The sequence below is a fragment of the Cloeon dipterum genome, chromosome X (assembly GCF_949628265.1).
Source record: "Cloeon dipterum chromosome X, ieCloDipt1.1, whole genome shotgun sequence".
Classification (NCBI taxonomy): Eukaryota; Metazoa; Arthropoda; class Insecta; order Ephemeroptera; family Baetidae; genus Cloeon; species Cloeon dipterum.
Window position 1 is genome coordinate 330,536 of NC_088790.1, and position 12,161 is coordinate 342,696.

Here is a 12,161-nt window from a genome sequence, read left to right on the forward strand (position 1 = left end):
TTATCCCATCGGACGATCTCCCACTCCTTGTTGGAAGATTGGGTGGGTCCTCTGATGCTCTACGCAGATTGTCGGGTCCGCCAACCTTGAAAAATAAAAATAAACACAAATTTAACATAAATCCTTGAATATTAAATAAATCCTCGAGTATTACCTGTGTTTCATGGTGTAGCAGGTTTCCGGGTCCAGGTACCTTGAAACAAAAAAAAACTAGTATGAGTAATCATTTATAAAAATCGCTTGATATAAACTACAGCTTCCTGGTGAGCACTGGGTCCACCAACCTTGAAACAAAAAAAGAGTATGAGAAACATTTAAAAACTGGTTTGATATGAAATACCACTTCCTGGTGAGCACTAGGTTCAGCAACCTTGAAACAAAAAATAACCAGTATGAGTAACAGATTAAAAATCTTTTGATATAAACTACCATTTCTTGGTGAGCACTGGGTCCAGCAACCTTGAAACAAAAAATAAATAGTATGAATAACATTTAAAAAACTGGTTTGATATAAACTACCACTTCCTGGTGAGCACTAGGTGCAGCAACCTTGAAACAAAAAATAAATAGTGTGAGTAACATTTAAAAAAAATCGCATGATAAAAAATTACCGCTTCCTGGTGAGCACTGGATCCAGCAACCTAGAAACAAAAAATAGTGTGAGTAATCACTTACAATTATCACTTGATATAAACTACCGTTTCCTGTTGAGCGCTAGGTCCGGCAGTCTTGAAACAAAAAAAATATTATGAGTAATCAACATAAGAGATCATTTCCTTGGAATAACCACCGCTTCTTGGTATGCACCAGTTCTGACCACCTTGTAAAAAGAAATTAGTGTTATTTGTAAAATCATTGAAAAAAGTTACCTCAACTCGACGTCGTGGATCACGTGATTCGAAAACCTAAACAAAAAATTATAATTAGTGTCAATTATAAAATTCAGTGTAAACAATACCAATGCTTCGTTTGAAGAATCAGAATCCAAATCCTTGAAAAAAAAAACAGTTAAGGTGAATAAATTGAAAAAGTAACTTACCACAACCAGATCTTCTTCTGATCGACTGAGTTGCTGCAAAATATTTACCATTACTTAAACCATTACATTATATTAAAATAAAATACATACACGTCTGCTTCTTTCGAAGAGCTCCAATTCAACAGCTGCCAGATCATCGTTGAAGAGATCATCCAAGTCATCCTCAAGAGAGACTTCCTCAACATCGAGAACTGCTCGCGGACCGGTCGTGTCAATGTAGCGGAAGTAATTCGTGTACGCCAACATCGCATTCCTTTGCATCGTGTAGCGAGCTATCGGATTGAATTGATAGCTCTGTGTCACAGTGCTCATGTGTCGCTCAAACACGTTCATCTGCCCAGTCGAGGTAGAGACGATATCGCTGTGCGCTCGAATGTTCAGCTGGTGATGCACTTGTTGTCCCACTCGCAATTGAATGGAGTTGAGGGTCCTGGCACTATTCACAGTGATCTCGACAGGGTTGAATCGCGCCAAATTCAAGTGACCAAAATCACAGTGGCTCTGCGCATTCGGGGACATGTTCTGATGAAAGAGTCTTCTGCGCTCTGAAAATTTAATTAGTATCACATTTTTTAAACCGAATAATTTTTTACCTTCCAACAGCTGCTCCATGCTAGAAGCTCTAGGATCTGAGCAAATTTGTCTCAGATGACGCATTAGGCGCTGTCCAACTTCCTCACGGTCGACACGGAAACCAGCAGCATTAGTTTCCAGAACTATCAGAGAATTGTCGACGACAGATTCTTCAGGTTCAGGCACTGAAAGAAAGTTAATTAATGTAACAATTAAAATTATTTAATAGTAAATTTACCAATTGCTAAACTGGCTGGGAGAAGGAAGCACTGGTTGGGAGTGGCGAATGCTCTACAAAGCATACATCTCCCAACATACCCGGTATGAAGACACTCAAGACACGCCGGATGTCCACAGTGGATGACAGCGGAAGCACTATTCACAAGACAGATGCAGCAGATCGATGAGAAGCTCAATCTATCCCGAGGCACTGCTATCTCCCAATCGTGTTCAGCTCTGCTCATCATACTGTGCATGCTCACGTCACGTCGAAAATGGAACCTTGCGTGAATTTCAGAACAGTCTGGACTGATAGCAACATGCATCTGCGCTATCCTCCGTGGATCTGGAAAAATATTTGGAGAAAATTTGTAAAAAAATTTAAAAAAAATGGAAAATTGTAAAAAATAAAAAAATAAAGAAAGAGGATTTAAAGAAAAAAAGAGAAAAAGGATTAAAGAGAAAGAAAGGAAAGAATTAAAATGAACAATACAGAAAAATAATAGAGATACTAAAAAGAGCAATTTGAAAAAAGTAAAGAAAGAGAAAAATGAAAAAAGAAAAGAAAAAAAATAAAAATAAATAAAGTAAAGAAAAGAAGAAAGGAAATAAATAAAAATGAACAATACAGAAAAGAAATAGAGATAATAAAAAGAGCAATCTGAAAAAAGTAAAGAACAAAAAGTTTTAAATAAATAAAGTAAAGAAAATTAAAAATTAAGAGAAATAGAGTTAACAGAAGAAACAAGAAAAAGAATGAAAAGAAATAAAGTATAGAATAGAAAAATTAAAAAAAAGGAAAAGCAGAAGACCAGAAAAGAATTAAATGGAAAAATTAAAGAAATGAATAATCTTACCAAAACACGACAGGAACTTGTTGCAGCAGTGGAATATTATTCCCGCTACATCGAAGGATGTGACGTATGGCACCCCACCAGCTCGATAAATCGCAATAGCAGCGCTGCTGCTGAGTCCGAGCGATCGAAAACCCTCAAATACCAAAGCCGCGAGACCACGATTGTTTCTCCGGTCTCGCAGTTCTTGATTGACCAACCCGATGAATCCGGGAAGGTTTATCTGGAAAAAAATTAATAAACAATCTGCAAAAAAAGAATTGACATTTTAAAAATTTTCATCACACTTCAATACTCTGCAACAATTGCAAGAACCACTCCAGTTTGTATATAAGGATTCGAAACAATCGACTTTGACTCAGTCGTGATCGACAAAAAAAAATGTTTTTCCAATTCAACCATCCAACCACGATACTAATTAATGGCAACTCTGGTTGTGGAAAGACCTACCTAACACTATCAATCCTGTCAAACACAGATAAATATTTTGACAAGGAAATACATGAGATATTGTATTATTACCATTTGTACAATCCTTGTTTCTCCGATTTTCCAAAAATTAAATTTATTCAAGGATTACCACAAACGCTGCCTGATGACAACTTGGATCGGATTTTGGTTTTGGATGATAGTCACGAAGCTGGAATCAGTTTAGCTGCCAGTATGTTTGTTCGAGATTCCCATCACAGATCAATAACTTGTATATATATGCTGCAATATTTATTTCTAAACTCAAAACTAAGAATAGTTAGTTTAAACGCAAAACATATCATATGCTTCAAGAATCAGAGAGATGGAATGAGTTTTAACTCACTGGCCAGACAACTACCCTACAACACACAGTTCATCCAAAGCCTATATAAGGAGGCAACTAAATCAAGATATGGATATTTGGCTTTAAATCTAACCAACGATTGTCCTAATCATTTGAGATTCAGTACGAATATAACTGCTGAATACCCAACATATTTCATCGAAGCGGAAAGTTACTATGGGTTGCCAATTGAAATTAATGAAGTCCTTGAATAAAATCTTAAACATGTCCTCTGAGGAAAGACGAGAATTAATATCTCACGTGGATAAAAATTTAATAAGGGCTTTGTGTGAAATCTTGTACAATATCAGATTGAAAAATATAGATTTAACTCAGTCCGAATCCAGCTTGATAAGGGAAAACACCAAAATTTGCAAACGCTTGCTTCGCAGAGGTGTTTCTTGCTCCAAGAGAAAAGAGTTGTTGTCGAGATTAGACGATAAAGTGTTAAATTTGTTGAAAAAGAAGATAAAATATGTCATTTAAAAAACTATATCTTATAGACGAACCGAGTTTAGAGCTGTTTAAGCAGTGTAAAGAAACTGAGCTGCATAAAGAAACTGAGCAGCGTAAAGAAAATTAGCAGCGTAAAGAAACTGAGCAGCGTGATGAACCGAAATTGATAGATTATGAAACATTTTACAATGCTTTCATGACCGATCATTCACCGGCAGAGCCGACAACAGAGCCGACAACAGAGTCGACAACAGAGTTGACAACAGAGTTGACGGCAAAGCCGACAACAGAGTTGACAACAGAGTTGACAACAGAGTTGACAACAGAGTTGACAACAGAGTCGACAGCAAAGCCGACAACAGAGTTGACAACAGAGTCGACAACAGAGTTGATGGCAAAGCCGACAACAAAGTCGACAACAGAGTTGACGGCAAAGCCGACGGCAAAGCCGACAAAAAAGTTGACAACAGAGTTGACGGCAAAGCCGACACCGGAGTCGATAACAAAGCCGGCGGAGTCGATATCAAAGCCGGCGGAGTCGATAACAAAGCCGGCGGTAACAGAGTTGGCAAAAGAGTTGAAACCGAACTCGATCACCGCCGGAGAGGGCCCCCCGCCCACGGAGCCGCAAACACACAGACCGCTAACCCGTCAGCAAACACAACAGCAAGTTAAAGCCGATATTGTGAAACGACTTGATAAACTACCGGTCGGGTTGAGAGAACGGGCAAAAAAAGTGTACAAATCGATTCAACTGTCTGGAAAATTTAAATTAAAGGGATCGGCCATTTATTTTAATAAAAAGCGAATCGGAGACGATTTGTACTCTCACATTTTACACTATATAAACCCCGAAGGTAAACTGATAGCCGACGATAAAGTATTCAAAGCAGCACTGCGTGACATCTCTCCAAAAAAGTGGGATAAACTCGACTTTTGAACATGGAGAACGAATTGAAAGAGAGCTACTACGATTTAAAATCTCCGTCAGCCTATACGAGCAAGACCCGATTAATTAAACAATTTAAAAATAAATACGACAAACGAGATATAGTAGATTGGGCTAGCGGACAAGACAACATAACAAAGTTCGCGTTGAGAGTTGCAAAATTTAAAGGAAATCCTATGTTTGCGTGGCGCTTGGACGCGGTGTGGAACATGGACTTGATGGACGTTCAAAAACTTCAGAGGGAAAACAAGGGATTTAGATACATTTCCGTAGCCGTCGACGTTCTCAGTCGTTACTCTTACGTGTTTCCCTTAAAGTCAAAATCAGCGACGGATGTTTTTGACGGATTATCAAAACTATTTAAACGAGCCAAGCCGACATTCGGACTTTATGTCGATGCGGGTGCAGAGTACAATAATAAAAAGGTTAAGGATTTGTTAGAGTCGCTGAACATTAAGCTCATGATCGCTAGGAATGAAGAAAAAAAAGCTTCGATATCTGAAGCAAGAATCAAATTAATTAAAAATCGATTGTATAAATATATGAATCATAAAGACACCAACGTATGGTATAACGTTATAGATAAGATAAACGACGGTATCAATTCGCCTTACAATAGAAATATTAAAATGACTCCTGCTCAAGTGCGAGAATCAAAACAATTTCAAAAAGATGCGTTTCTCAATTTATATTCCGGTTATTTAATGAAAACCGCAGAGAAACCGGTATACAACATTGGCGAAAAGATGAGATTGCCTTATTATAAAAAGGTCTTCCAAAAGAAGTATCAGCAGGGGTGGACAGATGAGCTATTTCACCTTTATAAAGTGTTACCTAAAAAATATCCTTTATATAGAGTTGAAGACTCTGACGGCGAGCACATACTAGGCTCATTCGCAAAGCAAGAGCTCGAGCCCGTACGATGATACTGATCGCGAAATCCGATTCTTTCACAAACACTTATCCGAATACACACAAGAAATTTACTCTTCTCTTTCCGAGAGAAATAAAAGTGAATAAAATTTCTCTTTTGGATGTTAACTTGCCCGAAATATCACCCGACAGTTTAGTATATATAGAGGTGACGGACTTGAAGAGTTCGTTTTTATTCGATAGCTTAAAACCGATCGTATATGCAGGTTTCGCAAATAGCGAAGGAAAGATAAAAATAAAAAATCCGCAATTTGTAGAATTCGAAGTGAATCTGATTCAAGAAATTACTTTTAGCATAAAAGCAAATTTCATCAAAGAAGAAGGGAAAAAGCAAATTTCTCAACTCGTATTCAAGTTAAAATGATACCCGACAGCAACGACTGTCTCTCGATGACCTCGGCATTGCTTGCGCCGACGGTCAAGATCATTAAAAAAGTTGTAAAGGTGATGAAAAAGAAAAAAAAAGTGAAGGGAGCTGGGCTAAGAAAGAAAAAGCACGTTATCGGAGCAGGACTGAAGAAGAAGAAGAAGAAGAGAAAAACTGGATCTCGATTGTATATAAGAAGGGAAAAACCGAAAAAAGAACAGTTGTTTTGAACATTCCGAGCAATATGGAGCAAGTTAAAAGTCAAGAGTCCATTTTGCAAAAATATCGTCCTTTAAACGCGATCACGAGAGGGGGGAAAATTATTTTTAGCATTCCTAGACAGGAAGATTATTCGCTTGATCTATCTTCTGTGAAACTATTGGTTAAATTTAAAGTAGTTGGTAGCGATGGTGCTAAAATAGTACTCTCACCTACAGACTATTTGTCTTTTGAAAATATTCCCATATCAAGTCTCTTCTCTAGACTAGATTTGTACATGAACGGAACGCTAGTTTCGGGCTGCAACCTTAACCACTACATTTCCTATTTTTCTCGATATTTATCCGATGACGAGCATTTTAAAAAATCACTTTTGAGCTGTGGTTACTTCCAAGAAGTTGGGGGGAAAAAAGGAGATAAGCAAGAATACGGTTTGAAAGAGAGAGGTAAAACTATTATCGATGGTGCAGAGGTGTGTTTCATTGGAGATTTACAAAATTCCATATTTAAGCAAGAAAAGCTTCTCCCCCCTAGCGTAGAGTTTAACATTGTCCTCGAACCGAACCCAGACAAGTTTTTTCTTTTGACCAATAGAATCGATAATCCGCAAGTACACATAACGAGGTGTGAAATTCTAGCGAGACATATTAAATTAGATAATCCCGTTAAGAACAAAATGCTAGAAATTTTAAATAGCTCATTCTACGAGCTATCATACAATCGAGTTATAGCCAAAACAATTAACATTCCAAAGGAGACGACAGCTTACAGCAACCCAAACTTTATTCTCGGAGCTCCACCACAAAAGATTTTACTTTTTTTCGTGGAAACGGATGCTTTCTTTGGAGATTACTCTAAATCAGGGTTTTCTTTTCAACCGGAAGGGCTAAGTAATTTTAAATTCACGTACAACAACGTACAGATACCAACGTACAGTCTCCCATTTGACTTTTTGAACGACGACATTACCGAGCTTTATGATTATACCATTTCACAGCTCGGGCTGGAGAAGAGAGGAATAAATATCGGTTTAACTCCTGCAATGTATAAAACGGATAATTTCTTTTTGGCACAGAATCTGGTGAAGGATGTTTCCGTAAATGCGTTTAGTACGCCTCACACACCCGGAATTGTCGGTTTAGATCTACAATTCACACCTGCAACGACGAATTTATTAACGCTTGTCGTCTTAGCCCAGTACGACGATTCGAAAATACAGATAAGCAACAAAGAGATTAGAGTGTTATGAACAGCTCAGAGGTGGAAAAATTGATTCCCTTTGGAAAATTCTTATCACTTGACGAGCTGGAGCGAGAGAAACCAACGTTTCCAGCATACTACGTGATCAATTTGTCGACAAAAAAAATTGGGCACTTTGTAGGTTTAGTTTTGAAACAAGAAAATGAAAAAATTCTTGCTCTGTATAATGATAGCCTCGGTCTAATGCCTTGTGTTAAACAATTAGTTGATTTCATCAACAAATATGCGCAAAAAGTAATTTGTAACATATATCCCCAACAGAGTGAGGTTAGTCAAGCTTGCGGTCCGATATCGATTTTGTTCTTGAATCACATTAGACAAGGTGAAGACGCGATCTTGTTTTACAAGCAATTGTTATTCGATCACGGAACCAACGAGGAAATCGTTAAGCGAAAACTAAGCGAATACAAAAAGTCAAGGTTTTAATTCTTGATTCACATCACGCAATGTGATGGTGTGACCTTGTTTATAAAAAAATATGGAATGACCGTGAAACAAGTTTGTTAAGCACAATTTCCGTGAATATAAAAGCCAAGGTTCGACAAGTGCGACTATCACTTTGCAGAGAGATGTTTGAGCAAAAGGTATATAATTTAAACCCTAGCTGCACAAAGAGAATTGTTGTTGGGTTGGAATTGCAAGAAAAGTTGACACCAGTTATAATTTTGAAAGATGGAAAAAATAACATTTATCTCACACCATCAATTTGGCAAGCGCTTTTAACCGAGCGTAAGCAAATCGAAAACTGCTTCGTTGAAAATAGCAGCTTCGCATTCAGATACGAAGACAACAGCTTGTATTCTATATTATCATCTTCATTTCGTGAAGGTCAGTTATTATTGTACATTAAGCAGCGGGAAAAAAGTCTATCAAGTGGGAATTATATTTATATGGCTAAAACGTCTGTTCAAACTCTATTCACCATGTACGAATTAATAAATTCACACCTCTTGCATTTGATGTCGATGGAAGACGAGGTTAATAAATTGTATACCGTTTACACGAATCTAAAATGCAAATTTGATATATTGAACATAGCAGATAGCATTGATCAAAAATTGTCTGCTCACGAATTCCTACTCCATTCTTCCATTAACAGCAAGAACTGGGGGGGAAATGAATAAAAAGCAGCCTCGCTCACGGAAAACGACTAAACGTTAAGATGCTTTCAACGAGATCGTTCGCTCTTACTAGCAACAGAGATGTCACAATAGGACTTGATGCTGAAACTAAAGTTCCCTGTATATTTTTATACGGGTTTTCAACATTTCATCAAAAGGTCAAGCTCGAATATTCAGAGCTGCGTCATTGGATTGAAAACAATGGATTCTACGGTCTGTTTAACGACACCTTTACTATGCACAGAGCTGATATTGTGAAGATTAAAAACAAAAGCGGTATATTTTATGTAAACTCGTATGTTTTTGAAAACCTTGTACTCTTACTACCCATCATGGACCTCTATGTATTCAAGATAACCGAGAACTTGTAAATGTTTTGGAAGTGGTAAAAAAAAAAATAAAAAAAACTAACCCAAAAAATGATTTTCATTTACTTTTCACCTTACATCACAAAGAATATTATATATCAATATAAAGATAGACTATTAGAATATTTTAAATACAGAGCTTTCATACAAAACAAAAAAACATATATAAATTAGAGTTTGGTAAAACGACAAATCAATTTCAATTGCTATGTGAGAATTTATATAGATTTAAAAACAATTTAATTTTAAAATAATACATTCAACTGCGCAACAATATTACATAACTATAAAAAATTAGATTGACATGTTAGATAAAAAAAAACATTGCATTTAAATAAATATTATTTACGTGCAACAAGTGCAGTTGAATGTATTATTTCAAAATTAAATTGATTTTTAAATCAAAATAAAAACTCGTATAGCAATTAAAATTGATTTGTGGTTTTACCTAAACTCTAATATAAATATGTTGTGATTTGTAAGAAAATATTATTTTAACACGCAAACGTATTTAAATCAATAAAAAACTCAAATTTATCAAAATTAATTAAAAGATTGGTCGTTTTACAAAATTTGAATTTAAATCTGTTGTTTCGTAATAAAACCCTGTTTTTTAAAATACCTCACAACACAAAGAATATAATAAATCAATATAAAAATTGACTACTAGAATATTTTAAACACAGGACTTTTTTACGATCCGCAACAGATTTAAATTAGAGTTTTTGGTAAAACAACAAATCAATTTTAATTGCTTTGCGAGTTTTTATATCGATTTAAAAGCAATTGCATTTTAAAATAATACATTCAACTGCACTTGCCACGCGTAAATAATATTTATTTAAATGCAATGTTATTTTATCTAACATGCAACAAGTTAATTGTGATATGACAATCCAAATTTTTTATAATTATATAATATTGTTAATAACATTCATGCATATTTTGCGGACGTAATTTATGCAGCGATTTAGATAAATATTTAATATTATTATATGCATTTTCATATTACGTTTATAAATAATATGTAACATTATAATAACAATTGATGAATAGTGTTATATTTATAGAAGCTGTTCAAAACAATTCAACTTTCCTAAATGAATAAATACTATTGTGTATAATGCGTAAAATTCATAAGTTATACCTTATATTACCAAATATCACTAGTCAATATTTGAATAATATAATGTTTTACTATTAAAATATGAAGGTTTACCTTACATTATTAAATATCACTAGTCAATATTTAAATAATATAATGTAATCAAAATATGAATTTTACGCACAATAAACAATAGTATTTATTCATTTAGGAAATATAAATTGCTTTGAACAGCTTCTATAAATATAACACTATTCATCAATTGTTATAATAATGTTACCTATTATTTATAAACGTAATATGAAAATGCATATAATAATATTAAATATTTATCTAAATCGCTGCAAAAAATTACGTCTGCAAAATATGTAAGAATGTTATTAACAATATTATATAATTATAAAAAAATTGGATTGTCATATCACAATTAACTTGTTGCATGTTAGATAAAATAACATTGCATTTAAATAAATATTATTTACGCGTGGCAAGTGCAGTTGAATGTATTATTTTAAAATGCAATTGCTTTTAAATCGATATAAAAACTCGCAAAGCAATTAAAATTGATTTGTTGTTTTACCAAAAACTCTAATTTAAATCTGTTGCGGTTCGTTAGAAAACCTTGCATTTAAAAATAACATTTGAAAAGTTACTTTAATGCATGATTGAAAAATGCTTCAAACACGCCGGTTGTTGAGTGAGCGCTGAGCGAGCCGTGCGAGCAGATCGTGCGAGCGAGCCAAGCGAGGCAGCGATCACGCTCAGGAATTTAGAAAGCTAGAGAGTTGACATAGGCGCCATCTGTTGTGAGTGAACAACAAGTAGGAATGATTTAAGTTGGTAGCATTACTTAGCAGCCACCTGTTGCGAGTGACAGAGAGTGCTGATTTTAAGTTGGTAGCAAACGGTAAACAAGCAGCATCACTTCGTTTTTGCAATGGGGATAGACCGCTTGCGATTGTATTCGCTAATATTGCTAGTTGCTGCCAATCGCATTGCAGCTCTCGAATTTCTGCACGAATCCGGTCATGTCAGCTGCGTCACTCCCACAAGTGAAAGATTGGCGTTCACGCCAGCTTTTGCTCTCACCTCAACGAAAATCGGCCAGGTATGTGTCATTTTTTTCTTATTAGAATTTTGACATTAATTTTAATTAAAGGTTGACATTCCCGGTTGGTTGGAAACAGACCTGATGAACTGTGATTACGACATAGACGCATATCGATCATCCCGACTAGCCAATGGTAAATACACATTAATTTTTCCATGCATTCCCTCAGATTATATTATTTGTTATTCAGAAATGTTCACGGTCAAAGTGGATACACCGCTTCAATGGTATGCAGAGGCTGCGTACTTGGAAACTAGACACCTAATGGCTTGGATTCGAATTGGCGTCGCAAAAAGGCTTGTGTTTGATAGCAATGTGAGTTTCTGCTGGTTTAAAATGACATAATATCCACTTTCTATTTTTCCAGACTCGCATTACTCTACAGAAACGCTCAAATGCAGTCATCATTAGCGTGAATGGATCAGCCAGAAGCGTTGTTGCCAGCAGCAAGCAATTGACAATTGGCAAGGATATGTCAGCGGCTTACGGTAAATGATAATTATTACAGCACATTGCTTAAAAACAAAAAAGAAATATTTTTTACAAAAGAAATGAAATAAATTAATATAGATTCGGTGTTGGAGTGGCGTCCGTACATATCGTCAACTGCTATCCTGCAAAGTGAGAAAGCTGGCTGTCTCTTTTTCCAAGCTACTGACAAGATTGATGGTGTGAGCATTGAGCATCCAGAATCCAGATGGCTCATTGAAAATGTTCACGGTAATATTTTTTAAAGCTTATATTTATTGAAAATATTAATTAATCTCTGTTTA

General features: G+C 35.5%; 1 protein-coding gene across 1 annotated transcript; it reads right to left on the minus strand.

Annotated features, from left to right (window-relative positions):
• Positions 1-5,285, minus strand: LOC135945109 (uncharacterized). The gene is made up of 16 exons (XM_065492522.1): positions 5,275-5,285; positions 4,168-4,598; positions 1,851-2,177; positions 1,633-1,797; positions 1,130-1,584; positions 1,040-1,072; positions 954-991; positions 870-905; positions 699-728; positions 612-641; positions 520-549; positions 430-459; positions 341-370; positions 255-284; positions 155-193; positions 1-85 (listed from the first exon to the last, which is right to left on the minus strand). Exons 1-16 carry the CDS (start codon positions 5,283-5,285, stop codon positions 1-3), a joined length of 1,800 nt encoding a protein of 599 aa, XP_065348594.1.
• Positions 5,286-12,161: the final 6,876 nt, after the last annotated feature.